Here is a 16,806-nt window from a genome sequence, read left to right as displayed (position 1 = left end):
TTTGGTTTGGTAACACTGTTTTACAGACAATATATGTTTGGGGGATTTTTTTCTGAATGTGGCCTACTGAATGTGTCTGTCTCACTTTCTGTCTCTTTGTGTGTGCACACACAATTACCTCATCTCTCTGGGGAGATGAGGTCATGCATGTGCAGGAGAGATTGAAAGTGGAAGCCCACAGGATTACTTATTTTGATTTAATATCCTCCATCCCTCCAAATTTTAGCAGCACTTCTTAGCACTCGAGAGGCTGGTGTCTTTGTGATGTATTTTAAATAAAGAAAGAATGAAAGCTTTTATATGGGGTCTTGTCTAGATAATATTTTGTTTGGTTGGAGGAAAGTGAGATAAGAAACGTTTCTCAGTTTCCTGTCTCATCACCACTTGACCCTGAGAGGAGTCTCTCACACTGCCTGCTGTCTGCAGCACTGGTCCTCTGACAGAGGAACACACTGATACATGACACAACTATGCATCAATGTGGAACAAAACACTAGAACAACCACCAGCTGGCACTAGTAGGCTAACACATGAACACCATACATCATGCTGTGATGTAGGCCTATTTTATTTATTAGCATATATGTGGGGTCTCTCTTGCCATGCATAATTTTATAATACAAGACAAAATTTAAATTTCAAGATTGATATTTCTTTTACAAGTATTGTCTTAGCTGCAAGTCCATGCTTTTCCTTCTGAAACCCTTATTACAAAATAATGTAAATAAACTATAATGGAGGGATATGATGGCACAGGGTAACATGTATCTTTCATATTTTAGAGAATTAACAAATTAAGGATGTGTGTATACAGCTGGCTTTCTTTGTCTGCAGCATTCACAGCTCCTCCCTCATAGTTCCCTCCATCCCTCCCCCTCTGTGTCCGTCCTTCCTGGGCGCACGCCTGCTTCAGCACCATGGACAGTGACCTGCCTAAAGGAGCTGCGTTGCCATGGTGACGTGCTGTCTGTTCGCTGGAGCTGGCGGTGTGCTGTGGAGCCGCCTTTAATTTCATATTCTGACAACATCACCCCCACCCTCCCTCCACCCCACAACACAGTGCAGCATCCGCAGCTTACAGACATCAGATGAGCATTCTCTGCGAAATATTGCCGCTGCCTTTGCCTAACAACAGCTGACATTAATAGAAATGAGGTGCTTTAGAACAGTCTGGTATCCTTGGGGTGCAGGCAGAAAATCGGAGAACATGATGCAGAATGCGGCAGCGCACATGCACGCGCACGTATATGTTTGGCCTAAATCCAGAATCAATACGTAGCCATAGCAGGTGGGAGGGGGGCGCAGATTCGGGGTTTTTATTATGTAGGTCACCTTGTTTCCTAGCTGCTGTCAGTATAGGCATCATTTTTGTCTTTTCTCTCATATTTTTTCTGGATTTCGCCATGCACTGCTGCAGTGTGGACAGGCCACTGCAAGGGTAACAACGCACAGTTACATATGACCAATGCAGTGCTGCCATGGGCACATCAGAGCAGCACTTTCAGGTTTAATCCATGAGATGTCACTGCTCACCTCTGCAATAGGAGAACGGTTGTGGGAGTGTGCTGCGGAGACCGCACAGAATTTAAACAGATAGAATGTGAATACCAGCAGCTCTACCTACACCAACACAATACAAAAAATAAATAAAGCTTTAACTTACGGATCCGTGATTTTAGAATAATTTACAATTCATTTACAATAGATTTCCTGGAAATAACTGTATAATTTGGCCCCACATCTACAAAAATAGAGCCAGTGTTCAGTTGATAAGTGTTCAACCATCAGGGAGTCTTTTGGTCACAGCGCAGCCGGTCAGCTAGGAAACAAAACTGTGACATTTGTCACATTTGAAAGCACATAATTCAACATATAAGATGAATATTTTCCAATAATAAATTATCAATAACATAATCTTTATATGTGTTTGGATGTAACGTTTGATACAAAGAAATTCATTTTCACTATGATTAGTACAGAATTCCGTCGCTCTTTCCAGGAAACGTTTTGTTCTTTTTCTATTGCGTTTTGCATTCACTGTGACAATATTAAAGGTCAACTGTTTTAACCACAGTGATTTTGATGACAAATATTTACCAGCTATTTGTGGGAAACATGTACTATAATACAGCGGGGCACAATAAAATAGCATGCAACTTGAAATAGGACTTTTGGAAAAAGAAGACCAACTCTTAGCTACACTCATTAATTGTGATTTTCAGGATCGGCTTGTAAGACTCATCCTTTAACACCCACGTTCATATTAAAATTTTAAAGACCATTCTCATAAATGGTGTGATTATAATTTCTACTTCAACGTACTGCCTAAATGCACATTCGGGATGGTTTTTCGGAGAAAACACTTATTAAACTGGAAGGAACCCTTTTATCAGCAACGCTGCAGTAACAAAAGGTGGTGCTGTTACACTACATATCACTACAATGGTTTTCTGTGTGAGGGATGCATCTTTTATGCATGTACATTCAGTAACAACCCAACGACAGGGGTTGAAAGAACCGACTGAACAGCCTTCATCCTTTTGCTAGAATGATGGTGATGGTTCTCGCAGGCCTTTCTTGTTTATTATCCCTAACAGGAAACTAAAAATCCTACAAGAATCTTGCTGACGGATTTAAGACTGTGGATTAAAAGGTTTTTTCCCAAAACATGGCGATAACGGGCATCAGAGGACAGTGGCTGGATATGTGGATTTTCTTTTGTCTGGTACTCTTGATTGGGATTAAATTGGAAGGTATCGCTGCTCAAATAAGGTATTCCATTCAGGAAGAACTCAAATCAGGGGCGGCAGTTGGGAATGTGGCCAAAGACCTTGGGTTAGATCTTGCAAGACTGACGGACAGAAATCTTCGCGTCGTGTCAGGAACAAAGCAGGATCTGTTTAAGGTAAATCCGAGAGATGGAGTTTTGTTAGTCAACCAGAGAGTAGACAGAGAGGAGCTATGTGCAAAAACTGTTCCATGCATCACAAATCTGAAAGCAGTTGTAGAAAATCCTCTGGAAATGCACCAGGTAATTATAGAAATACTCGATGTAAACGACAATTCGCCGAGATTTCCCGAAGAAAACTACACATTAGAGGTGCTGGAGTCCTCCGTAGTTGGATCGCGATTTCAAGTGGAAGGAGCCCACGACTTGGATGTTGGTTTGAATTCCTTACAGTCATATAAGCTAAACCATAACCAGTATTTTCGCCTGGAAACGGAGGAATTTGGGGAGGACGGAAAAGTTCCGTTCCTGATTTTACAACGACCTTTGGATAGAGAACAGACTGCTCAACTCTGGTTACTATTAACAGCTACAGACGGAGGAAAACCATCAAAATCTGGTACAATTAATATCACTGTTATTGTGTCTGATATAAATGACAACTCACCGGTGTGTGATAAACAGAAATACACCATAACAATAAAGGAAAACGCACCTCCAGGGACATTCCTGTTGATAGTAAATGCATCTGACTCGGATGAGGGAATGAACGGTGAGATAGAATATTCTTTAAGGAGTAAACTTAGAGGACTCTCATCTGACCCGTTTGATCTGGATAGCAGAACTGGCAAACTAACAGTGAAAGAAGGCCTTGATTACGAGGAAAAGCAAGTCTATGAGATTAAGGTGCTGGCTGCGGACAAAGGTGCCGTGTCTCTCTCCACACAATGCAACGTGGTTGTTAGAGTGGAAGATGTGAATGATAACCAACCCGAAATAGAGATCACATCCCTTTCAAGTCGAATTCCAGAGGATGCACCTCTTGGCACGGTGGTAGCGTTGATGGGTGTGACGGACCTTGACTCAGGTGTGAATGGACAGGTGGTCTGCAGTGTGCCCGGACATTTACCTTTTGACTTAAAGCCATCTCCTGACGGACAGTCATTCTCTTTGGTCACCAATGATTTCTTGGATAAGGAAACAATACATATGTATGACATTACAATAACGGCTAAAGACTTGGGGAGCCCCTCCCTTTCATCTACGAAGGTGATTCAAGTAGATGTGCTTGATGTTAATGATAACAGTCCTTTGTTCACTGAAAGCCCATATACTTTTTATGTGCCTGAAAATAACAAGGCCGGGATGTCATTTTTTTCAGTGAGCGCAACAGATGCTGATGGAGGTGAAAATGCAGCAGTCACATATTCACTTGACCGAAAGAGTCCGGGGCCAACTGTAACCTCCTTTTTAAACATGAACGAAGCCAATGGCACGATTTCAGCGCTAAAAAGTTTTGACTTTGAAACACTGAAAAATTTCCAGTTCCACGTTGTTGCGTCAGATTCTGGAACTCCGTCACTAAGCAGCAACGTCACAGTGAACGTGTTCATTCTGGATCAGAACGACAACGCTCCAGTCATCCTGTATCCAGTCAGCTCTAACGGTTCTGCTGAAGGTGTGGAGGAGATTCCCCGCAACGTGAACGCAGGACACTTGGTGACTAAAGTCAGAGCCTATGACGCTGATATAGGATATAACGGCTGGTTACTGTTTTCACTGCAGGAAGTTACTGACCACAGTCTCTTTGGTTTGGACCGTTATACAGGACAGATCAGAACACTTCGCTCATTCACAGAGACAGACGAGGCTGAGCATAAACTGGTCATACTGGTCAAAGACAATGGCAACGTTTCACTCTCAGCAACAGCTACTGTCACTGTCAAACTTGTGGAGCCAAAAGAGGCTTTTGCAGCTTCTGACGTTGTCAGTAAGGGAAACGACCAAGGAGAAAATAATATCATAGTTTATTTGATTGTAACGTTGGGATCAGTGTCTGTACTTTTTCTCATCAGTATCATCGTGCTGATTGCAATGCAGTGCTCAAAATCCACAGACTATACTTCTAAATATCTACAAGAGACTAATTATGATGGGACACTGTGTCACAGCATTCAGTACAGATCTGGAGACAAACGATACATGTTAGTTGGACCCAGAATGAGTATAGGATCTACTATAGTCCCGGGCAGTCATGCGAATACACTAGTCCTCCCTGACAGGAGGAAAACTTCTGAAGAGGTAAATGTTTTTTAATTACCCATATGACATGGTGTGCTTTGACACACTATTATTGAAAGTTCATATATTCTTTTCCTTTTATGTTTTTCTTTTCTCTTTTGACTCTGTTGGTGTGAAGTGTCACTATCCATGGTGCTGAAGTTTTGCTCTCGTTTTTTCCCCACTATTTATTTAAATTTCTTTTTCTTAGCAGTATAGTTAGTAGCAGACAGACCCAAGTGAATAATCATTTGACCTGTTGTGCTGAATAAAGTTTGTGTTCCACATTCACTTAGAATCCCTATATCCAGACACATATTTAGTTTTGATCAAAGTGAATCCATAGTGTATTGAACAAAATATAGTTGTGGACCAGATTTTCAGTGCGTGTCTCCTGTTCTATAGTGCATCACTTAAGTTACTCCGAGATAATTTGAAGTTGACGAGGTTACATGCCATTAACAACACATGTAAACAATGCATAATAATTCAAGTGTTATTGTTTGGCTCATTGATTACTCACCCTGATTGGAGGGTGCTGAGAAACATACAAAAGATGTCGGTGACTTGCTGGAAGAGGCAGACCTTAAACTTCACAGAGTGAAGTCACTTTGGATGAGATTTTAATTAGGTCATCGATTGACCTTTTTTATTGGACTATGGACAGCATATATTGTAATAGAGGCCCCAAGCAAAGGAGGTTGGGGAGTAAAACACTTAAGATTTCGGATGGTATTGTAGCCCCGTGGTCATATGGTGTCAGTGTAGCCTAGATAATGGTTGTGTTGCTCAATCTGCACAGGCCCTGCCCATCACTGCATCATCTCTGATAGGGGTGGTATGCTCACATCGTAGACTATGTATCAAGTAATATGAAAAGTGGTTAATATCTATGTGTGAATGCTACTATTAGAGAATGGTGAAATTAATCTAACTCGACTGGTTCGATGAGCAACTGGATCATTGTATATACCTCAAAGAAAACAGCCTTATTTGCTTTACAATGGGAGGACGAGGACAAAGACGCCGAGTGAACTGCTGGTGGGTTGCCGGGATTTTGTTGCTGTGCTTTGTGGAGCGGATTGTGGCTCAGCTAAAATACTCTGTCCCAGAAGAAGTGCAAGTGGGATCGCCTGTTGGAAATGTTGCCAAGGATTTAGGTCTTGACACTAGCACCTTGACAGACAGGCGGTTTCGTATTGTTTCGGGTCCAAATCATGCTCTGTTTCAGTTAAATCAGAACAATGGAGTCTTGTATGTTGGAAAAATTATGGACCGTGAGGAGGTCTGTGATGGAACCAAGGTTTGTCTGATAAACCTGAAGATTGTTGTTGAAAGCCCACTGGAAATACATTATGTTGGTGTTGAAATAACAGATGTTAATGATCATTCACCGACTTTTCCAGAAAACGAGCAGCGACTGGAAATAGCAGAGCATACTCCTCCAGGCACTCGTTTCCAAATTCATGCCGCCAGAGACCCTGATGTTGGTACACAGTCAGTTCGATTATATAAGTTGAACACAAATGATTTTTTTGATACAGAAGTGAGAGACAGTGGGGAGGACAAGATACCGTTTTTAGTGCTGAAAAAGCCCCTGGACAGAGAGAAAAAGGCAGAACATCGGTTAGTGTTAACGGCGCTTGATGGGGGTAGTCCGTCCAAATCCGGGAGCCTTAATTTAACTATCACTGTGCTAGATGCAAACGATAATCGCCCTGTTTTCAGCAAAGATACATATAGTGTGTCATTAGATGAAAATGCCCTGATAGGAACTCTTGTAATACAATTAAACGCTACAGATTTAGATGAAGGTTTGAACAGCGAAATTGAATATTCCTTTGGAAAAACACAAAAGAAAAAAGTGCACGATACCTTTGAACTAGACAGTGTCACTGGCGAGATTCGAGTGAAAGGAAAAGTGGACTTTGAGGACACGGAGATATACAGACTAGATTTACAGGCTTCAGATAAGGGTCAGCTACCCTGGACAGCCGAAAGCAGAGTTGTGATAAAAATTAAAGATGTGAATGATAACGAGCCAGATATTGAAGTAACATCATTGTCGAACGTCATCCCCGAGGATTCAAAGCCTGGCACTGTGATATCTCTCATCAGTGTCACGGACATAGATTCGGGTGTTAATGGAAAAGTTATTTGTAAAATCTCGAATAATGTTCCTTTTGATTTGATGCCATCCATTGAGGAGAACATGTATTCTCTTGTAACAAAAGGACGTTTAGACCGAGAAACTGTGTCCCATTATGACATCACGATAACAGCTACTGACAGTGGGGTCCCTCCACTTTCTTCTGCAAAAACTTTGCGTGTTCAGGTGTCAGATGTAAATGATAACAGACCAGATTTTAGTCTGAATCCAGTTGAACTTTATTTGGTAGAAAACAATGCTCCGGGGGCATCAATTTATTCTGTAACTGCTGTTGATAATGATCTGAATGAAAATGCAGCAATAACATACCGTATTATAAGAGGTGACGGGCTGCAGGGTGATATGACATCTTTCCTCAATGTAAATTCAGAAAACGGACAAATATCCGCTCTAAAAAGTTTTGACTTTGAAACACTGAAAACCTTCCAGTTCCACGTTGTTGCGTCGGACTCTGGAACTCCGTCATTAACCAGCAACGTCACAGTGAACGTGTTCATTCTGGATCAGAACGACAACACTCCAGTCATCCTGTATCCACTCAGCTCTAACGGTTCTGCTGAAGGTGTGGAGGAGATTCCCCGCAACGTGAACGCAGGACACTTGGTGACTAAAGTCAGAGCCTATGACGCTGATATAGGATATAACGGCTGGTTACTGTTTTCACTGCAGGAAGTTACTGACCACAGTCTCTTCGGTTTGGACCGCTATACAGGACAGATCAGAACACTTCGCTCAATCACAGAGACAGACGAGGCTGAGCATAAACTGGTCATACTAGTCAAAGACAATGGGAACGTTTCACTCTCAGCTATAGCTACAGTGATTGTCAAACTTGTGGAGCCCAAAGAGGCTTTTGCAACTTCTGATGTGAAAAGTTCAGCAAAAGCAGATGAAGATAATAATGCGACTTTTTACCTGATGATAACTTTGGGTTCAGTTTCAGCACTTTTTCTCATTAGTATCATCGTGCTGATTGCAATGCAGTGCTCAAAATCCACAGACTATACTTCTAAATATCTACAAGAGGCTAATTATGATGGGACACTGTGTCACAGCATCCAGTACAGGTCTGGAGACAAACGCTACATGTTAGTTGGACCCAGAATGAGTATAGGATCTACTATAGTCCCGGGAAGCCATGCGAATACACTAGTGCTCCCTGACAGGAGGAGAACATCTGAAGAGGTAAGACGTTTTTCGATTTAAATTGAAGATATTGTTCATGCACTCTCAGAATCTTTACTGCTGTTTACATTGAGATCATGCCTCCCAAACAGACAAGATAACCTGTAGAAACATATAAAACAATTACTGTTCTCTACGTACACACAAAAAGTCTGATATGCTACATCCCGATTTAATTTCAGTCTTATCAATGTCAGTTATGCCTCTCTCAGAAAAAGAAAATGTGTTCAGGGTACTAACATCCCCTCAGGGAAACGCTACAGGGTTCTCCGCTCCAGGACCAGCAGGTTCAGGAAAAGCTTCTTCCCTGCAGCGGTCACCCTGCTGAACTCACAACCCCGGTGTCCCCCCCCCCACACACACAACCCAGAGACTGTGACTGCCACACCAACCCCCTCAGCCACCTAACCCTGCACTGAACTGTTCTGAACCGTCCCTACTCATTGTCTAGCACTCACTGTATTTATTCCCGCTACCTCTTCATTGTATTTCGCCACCTCATCATTGTAATTCATTGTAATTCACAGTGTAATTTATTGTACCCTACATATGCACATCTCCACTTTACTTATGCACACCCTCACTTTACATACCTGTACAGCACACACTTGCACTTTAACTGCTCTTTTGCACTTCTGGTTAGATACTAACTGCATTTCGTTGTCTTAGTACGTGTACTCTGTGCAATGACAATAAAGTTGAATCTAATCTAATCTAATCTAATCTAATCTAACATGACACCATAGTTGGTGGCGCAATCGATGGTTTATACCCGAGCGCTGACCAAGGTGCTGAAGTGTAGTTTTGGTGGTACTGGTCACACTTTGGTGATTTTGAGTTGGGATTTGAGTTGAAGCTTGGATATGTCTTTTTGTTTGCAATATCGTTAGGCTAGTCCACGAGGAAATCTACTAGTATAACGCTACATTTTATGTCTCCATCCAACGCACTGACAGTGAGTCACGTTCAGTCACATTAAAGCGATTTTCAAGACAGAAAGTAAGTTTCGTTGTCAAGGGTCGTGGATTACATTTGTGGATTTCAAGGGCCAAGCTTGTTTTCTATTTTAGCCCATTTGCCAAAAATCAGAGTTTGTTACTTATCACAATACTGTGCTTTAGTAATGTGGATGCATCTTATCCACCTTTCCAGGAATCTGGTGGTTCTCTTATATTTGCATTATGATGGTCCATTAGCCCATTTTTCAAATTCGCATAAATAGTATCCATTACATTACACTGTTGTTGATACTGCACCATCAAGAAACGATAATGTAAAACAGACTAAATTATCATACTATCACACTATCAAAGGTTGTCATACTATACAGAAATTCAGGGTAAATAACTTCCTGGATTAGTACAAATGTACGTCATTCAAAACTAAAACTGTATAAGCTGCATTCAAACATGTTCAGCAAATTATACATCAATTGTTGTTTAGAAACTACAATTTGCAAATACATTTGTATCTTCTTTTATATGGCGAGTTGGTTTAAAATAGCTCACCATGTGTTCTGTCCACAAGGTGTCAGTGTCATATCAGCATAAACTGTTGTGTTATGCTGTTGGCCCTGCCCTTTCCTAGGAGGTTTTGTTCTAGTGACTAGACGGGAGACAGTGTACCCTCAAGACAAACGAATGTTTCCGTTATACCATTTGTACATAGTTAAACCGAAAATATGAGACACATTTCCACAGTATATTTTACTTATTAGGCAAATTCCTGTTTGGTAAGGACTGTGAGTGGATATAATAATAACAATATTAATCCAAGCTGAAACGATGGGAGCCGGAGGACAAAGACGAGGAATACACTACTGGTGGGTAGCCTTCCGATTTTCTGTGTTGCTGAGCTGTATGGAGCGGGGTTCAGCTCAGATAAAATATTCAGTCCCAGAGGAAGTAAAAATAGGATCTGTTGTTGGAAATGTCGCCAAGGATCTAGGATTGGACATCAGCTCATTGGAGGACAGACGGTTTCGTATTGTCTCTGGAACTGAAGATGCACTGTTTGATGTCAATCGGAACAATGGCGTGTTATATGTGCACAAAAATATCGACCGAGAGGAGCTCTGTGAAAGCACTTCGCCGTGTTTAATAAATTTGAAAATGGTAGCTGAGAACCCCATGGAAATACATTATGTGGTGGTGGAACTCATTGATGTAAACGATAACTCACCCAGTTTTCAGGAGGAAGAAAAAATATTAGAAATACCTGAGTCCATACTGCCAGGTAAACGCTTCCAGTTACCAACTGCCCGTGATCCAGATGTTAGCATCAATACAGTACGCCTGTATAAATTAAGTCAAAACGAATATTTTAGTATACAAATTCGAGAGAGAGGAGACGATAAGGTACCATTCTTAGTTATGCAAAAATCTCTAGATCGGGAAAAGCACCATGAGCACAGACTCATATTGACAGCTGTTGACGGTGGAAATCCACCGAGATCAGGGACTCTTAATGTCACTGTCATAGTCCTCGATTCAAATGATAACCACCCTATTTTTAGTCAAGAAGTGTATTCAGTAACTATACCTGAAAATGTGGACGCGGAAACAAGTGTAATTACGGTGAAGGCAACTGATCTGGATGAGGGTGTAAATGGAGATATTGGGTATTTTTTCGGTGAGGAAATTGACCCTAAAGTATATGACATGTTTGTCTTAGATAAAGATACTGGCGAAATTCGAGTAAAAGGCGAAATTGACTTCGAAAAGGTTGACGTTTACAAGTTAGATATCCATGCCACTGACAAAGGACAACCTCCGATGAGTACTGATTGTACTGTAATCATCAAAGTGCTAGACGAAAACGACAACAAACCTGAAATAGAGGTGACATCTCTGTCAAAGATGGTATCTGAAGACTCAAAACCTGGAACTGTAATTTCTCTTATTAGTATTAAAGACAAAGACGCTGGTTTAAACGGAAAAGTAACATGTAGTCTTTCAGATAATGCGCCATTCGAATTAAAACCGTCATTTCAAGAGAATATGTACTCGTTAATTCTGAAAAATCGTTTGGATAGAGAATCAATTTCGCATTATGACATCGAAATAACAGCTACAGACTGTGGCCAGCCTCCCCTATCTACATTAAAAACTCTGACTATTGATGTATCAGACGTGAATGATAACAACCCAGAATTTTTGCATAATCCCATTGAATTTTACCTGAGAGAAAATAACGTGCCAGGAAAAACAATATTTTCCATTACTGCCACGGATAGAGACTTGAATGAAAATGGGGCTTTAACTTATAATATCGTTAGAGATGAAGGTAGTCAAGTTAAAACTGCAGCATTTTTAAACATCAATTCAGAAAATGGACAAATATCCGCTCTAAAAGGTTTCGACTTTGAAACACTGAAAACTTTCCAGTTCCACGTTGTTGCGTCAGACTCTGGAACTCCGTCACTAAGCAGCAATGTCACAGTGAATGTGTTCATTCTGGATCAGAACGACAACGCTCCAGTCATCCTGTATCCACTCAGCTCTAATGGTTCTGCCGAAGGTGTGGAGGAAATTCCCCGCAATGTGAACGCAGGACACTTGGTGACTAAAGTCAGAGCCTATGACGCTGATATAGGATATAACGGCTGGTTACTGTTTTCACTGCAGGAAGTTACTGACCACAGTCTCTTCGGTTTGGACCGCTATACAGGACAGATCAGAACACTTCGCTCAATCACAGAGACAGACGAGGCTGAACATAAACTGGTCATACTGGTCAAAGACAATGGCAACGTTTCACTCTCAGCAACAGCTACTGTGATTGTCAAACTTGTGGAGCCCAAAGAGGCTTTTGCAGCTTCTGATGTGAAAAGTTCAGCAAAAGCAGATGAGGATAATAATGTGACTTTTTACCTGATGATAACTTTGGGCTCAGTTTCAGCACTTTTTCTCATCAGTATCATCGTGCTGATTGCAATGCAGTGCTCAAAATCCACAGACTATACTTCTAAATATCTACAAGAGGCTAATTATGATGGGACACTGTGTCACAGCATCCAGTACAGATCTGGAGACAAACGCTACATGTTAGTTGGACCCAGAATGAGTATAGGATCTACTATAGTCCCGGGAAGCCATGCGAATACACTAGTGCTCCCTGACAGGAGGAGAACATCTGAAGAGGTAAGACGTTTTTCGATTTTAATCGAAGATATTATTCATGCGCTCTCAGAGTCTTTACTGTGGCTTACATCAAGATCATGCCTCCCAAACAGAGAAGATGACCTTTAGAAACATGTAAAACAATTAATGTTCAATACGTAGAATAAAGGTTCTGATATGCTACATACCGATTTAATTTCAGTCTTATCACTGTCAGTTATGCCTCTCTTAGAAAAAGAAAATGTGTTCAGGGTACTAACATGACACCATATTTGATGGCACAATCGATGGTTAATGCCCGAGCGCTGTCCAAGGTGCTGAAGTGTAGTTTTGGTGGCATTGGTCACATTTAGGTGATTTTAAGTTGGGATTTGATTTTAAGCTTGGATACGTCTTTTTGTTTGTAATATCGTTAAGCTACTCCACGAGAAAATCTACTAATATAAAGCCACATATTATGTCACCGTCCAATGCACTGACAGTGAGTCACGTTCAGTCATATTAAAGGGATTTTCAAGATAGAATGTAAGTTTCGTTATCAAGAGTCCTGCATTACACTTGTGGATTTCAAGGGCCAAGCTTGTGTTTTCTATTTTAGCCCATTTGCCAAAAATCAGAGTTTGTTACTTATCACAATACTGTGCTTTAGTAATGTGGATGCATCTTATCCACCTTTCCAGGAATCTGGTGGTTCCCCTATATTTGCATTATGATGGTCCATTAGCGTATTCTTCAGATTTGCATAAATAGTATCCATTACATTACACTGTTGTTGATACTGCACCATCAAGAAACGATAATGTAAAACAGACTAAATTATCATACTATCACACTATCAAAGGTTGTCATACTATACAGAAATTCAGGGTAAATAACTTCCTGGATTAGTACAAATGTACGTCATTCAAAACTAAAACTGTATAAGCTGCATTCAAACATGTTCAGCAAATTATACATCAATTGTTGTTTAGAAACTACAATTTGCAAACACATTTGTATCTTCTTTTATATCGCAAGTTGGTTTAAAATAGCTCACAATGTGTTCTTTCCACAAGGTGTCAGTGTCATATCAGCATAAACTGTTGTGTTATGCTGTTGGCCCTGCCCTTTCCTAGGAGGTTTTGTTCTAGTGACTAGACGGGAGACAGTGTATCCTCAAGACAAACGAGTGTTGCCGTTTTTCCATTTGTACATAGTTAAACCGAAAATATGAGACACATTTCCACAGTATATTTTGCTTATTAGGCAATTTCCTGTTTCGTAAGGATTGTGAGTGGCTATAATAATATCAATATTAATCCAAGCTGAAACGATGGGAGCCGGAGGACAAAGACGAGGAATACACTACTGGTGGGTAGCCTTCCGATTTTCTGTGTTGCTGAGCTGTATGGAGCGGGGTTCAGCTCAGATAAAATATTCAGTCCCAGAGGAAGTAAAAATAGGATCTGTTGTTGGAAATGTCGCCAAGGATCTAGGATTGGACATCAGCTCATTGGAGGACAGACGGTTTCGTATTGTCTCTGGAACTGAAGATGCACAGTTTGATGTCAATCGGAACAATGGCGTGTTATATGTCCATAAAAATATTGACCGAGAGGAGCTCTGTGAAAGCACTTCGCCGTGTTTAATAAATTTGAAAATGGTAGCTGAGAACCCCATGGAAATACATTATGTGGCGGTGGAACTGATTGATGCAAACGATAACTCACCCAGTTTTCCGGAGGAAGAACATTTATTAGAAATTTCTGAGTCCACTGTTCCTGGCAAACGCTTTCAGTTACCAACTGCTCACGATCCAGATGTTGGCATCAATACAGTACGCGTGTATAAATTAAGTCATAATGACTATTTTAGCATACAGATTCGAGAGAGAGGAGACGATAAGGTACCATTCTTAGTTTTGCAAAAATCTCTAGATCGGGAAAAGCACCATGAGCACAGACTCATATTGACAGCTGTTGACGGTGGAAATCCACCGAGATCAGGGACTCTTAATGTCACTGTCATAGTCCTCGATTCAAATGATAACCACCCTACTTTTAGTCAAGAAGTATATTCAGTAACTATACCTGAAAATGTGGATGCAGAAATAAGTGTAATTATGGTGAAGGCAACTGATCTGGATGAGGGTGTAAATGGAGATATTGAATATTTTCTCGGTGGTCAAATCGATCGGAAAATATATGACATGTTTGTCTTAGATAAAGACACCGGTGAAATTCGAGTAAAAGGCCAAATTGATTTTGAAAAGGTTGACGTTTATAAGTTAAATGTCCACGCCACTGACAAAGGGCAACCTCCGATGAGTACTGATTGTACTGTAATCATCAAAGTGCTAGACGAAAACGACAACAAACCTGAAATAGAGGTGACATCTCTGTCAAAGATGGTATCTGAAGACTCAAAACCTGGAACTGTAATTTCTCTTATTAGTATTACAGACAAAGACGCCGGTTTAAACGGCAAAGTCATATGTAGTCTTTCAGATAATGCGCCTTTCGAATTAAAACCGTCATTTCAAGAGAATATGTACTCGTTAATTCTGAAAAATCGTTTGGATAGAGAATCAATTTCGCATTATGACATCGAAATAACAGCTACAGACTGTGGCCAGCCTCCCCTATCTACATTAAAAACTCTGACTATTGATGTATCAGACGTGAATGATAACAACCCAGAATTTTTGCATAATCCCATTGAATTTTACCTGAGAGAAAATAACGTGCCAGGAAAAACAATATTTTCCATTACTGCCACGGATAGAGACTTGAATGAAAATGGGGCTTTAACTTATAATATCGTTAGAGATGAAGGTAGTCAAGTTAAAACTGCAGCATTTTTAAACATCAATTCAGATAATGGACAAATATCCGCTCTAAAAAGTTTCGACTTTGAAACACTGAAAACCTTCCAGTTCCACGTTATTGCGTCAGATTCTGGAATTCCGTCATTAAGCAGCAACGTCACAGTGAACGTGTTCATTCTCGATCAGAACGACAACGCTCCAGTCATCCTGTATCCACTCAGCTCTAATGGTTCTGCTGAAGGTGTGGAGGAGATTCCCCGCAACGTGAACGCAGGACACTTGGTGACTAAAGTCAGAGCCTATGACGCTGATATAGGATATAACGGCTGGTTACTGTTTTCACTGCAGGAAGTTACTGACCACAGTCTCTTTGGTTTGGACCGCTATACAGGACAGATCAGAACACTTCGCTCATTCACAGAGACGGACGAGGCTGAGCATAAACTGGTCATACTGGTCAAAGACAATGGGAACATTTCTCTCTCAGCAACAGCTACTGTGATTGTCAAACTTGTGGAGCCGAAAGAGGCTTTTGCAGCTTCTGATGTGAAAAGTTCAGCAAAAGCAGAAGAGGAAAATAATGTGACTCTTTACCTGATGATAACTTTGGGCTCAGTTTCAGCACTTTTTCTCATCAGTATCATCGTGCTGATTTCAATGCAGTGCTCAAAATCCACAGACTATACTTCTAAATATCTACAAGAGGCTAATTATGATGGGACACTGTGTCACAGCATCCAGTACAGATCTGGAGACAAACGGTACATGTTAGTTGGACCCAGAATGAGTATAGGATCTACTATAGTCCCGGGAAGCCATGCAAATACACTAGTGCTCCCTGACAGGAGGAGAACATCTGAAGAGGTAAGACCTTAAAGCAAACACCACCAAATACAATTTACAAACAAACTGAATAATATTAAAATTGTTAAATTAATTAAATCAATTAAAAGTGACTGTACCAGAATGCAGAGGGTACACGCTTTGCTCCACCTTTTTCTCTTACCTTTCGACACAATTTCAATGCCAAATACTTGAAATAACCACAATAATTGATATTGTATGCTTTATTTTAAAGAATACAACCTTCCTTTGTTTGTGACCGCTGTCCACAGTGTTGAAATGCTTAAGCTACTTAGTACTTAGTTTACGTTTTTGACAGGTGAACAGCTCTAAACTGTCAACAAAAATGTAACCAGTAACTGATTGGAAGGCTTGTTGTTTGTGCTGTTTATGTCGTGGAGTTGTATGAGCTGCATTGTACAAATTTGATCGAAACGTTTATTACTCATACCTAATCTTAATTATGATTTATTTCCATTGCTACAAAAAAATCGCAATTTGTCTTCAAAAAGAGGGTAATACACAAGCAATAACAACGTTAGGTTAACCTTCAGTGTACAATGCGCAAAAGCAAACAACTTAAGGATACTTTCCACATAAAAACACATACAGGGAGAGAGAGAGAGAGAGAGAGAGAGAGAGAGAGAGAGAGAGAGAGAGAGAGAGAGAGAGC

The 16,806-nt window shown here is 40.6% G+C and overlaps 4 protein-coding genes across 4 annotated transcripts; all 4 read left to right on the top strand.

The window, feature by feature from the left end:
• The first annotated feature begins 2,668 nt into the window (after positions 1-2,668).
• On the top strand, positions 2,669-5,168 carry LOC111240253 (protocadherin alpha-4-like). The gene is made up of 2 exons (XM_022770217.1): positions 2,669-5,029; positions 5,148-5,168. Exons 1-2 carry the CDS (start codon positions 2,669-2,671, stop codon positions 5,166-5,168), a joined length of 2,382 nt encoding a protein of 793 aa, XP_022625938.1.
• Positions 5,169-6,011: 843 nt separating this feature from the next.
• On the top strand, positions 6,012-8,771 carry LOC111240252 (protocadherin beta-15-like). Its single transcript, XM_022770216.1, has 2 exons — positions 6,012-8,363; positions 8,595-8,771. The coding sequence occupies exons 1-2, from the start codon at positions 6,012-6,014 to the stop codon at positions 8,769-8,771; spliced, it is 2,529 nt and encodes an 842-aa protein (XP_022625937.1).
• A 1,374-nt stretch (positions 8,772-10,145) lies between these two features.
• Positions 10,146-13,614, top strand: LOC111240251 (protocadherin alpha-8-like). Its single transcript, XM_022770214.1, has 2 exons — positions 10,146-12,505; positions 13,600-13,614. Exons 1-2 carry the CDS (start codon positions 10,148-10,150, stop codon positions 13,612-13,614), a joined length of 2,373 nt encoding a protein of 790 aa, XP_022625935.1. The 5' UTR covers positions 10,146-10,147.
• Positions 13,615-13,796: 182 nt separating this feature from the next.
• On the top strand, positions 13,797-16,166 carry LOC111240250 (protocadherin alpha-8-like). Its single transcript, XM_022770213.1, has one exon. It carries the CDS (start codon positions 13,797-13,799, stop codon positions 16,164-16,166), a length of 2,370 nt encoding a protein of 789 aa, XP_022625934.1.
• The last annotated feature ends 640 nt before the right edge of the window (positions 16,167-16,806 follow it).

Source organism: Seriola dumerili, unplaced genomic scaffold, assembly GCF_002260705.1.
Source record: "Seriola dumerili isolate Sdu_G_001 unplaced genomic scaffold, Sdu_1.0 BDQW01025465.1, whole genome shotgun sequence".
Classification (NCBI taxonomy): Eukaryota; Metazoa; Chordata; class Actinopteri; order Carangiformes; family Carangidae; genus Seriola; species Seriola dumerili.
Note: the sequence above shows the minus strand (reverse complement) of the source record. Positions and strands in the feature narration are given on the sequence as shown.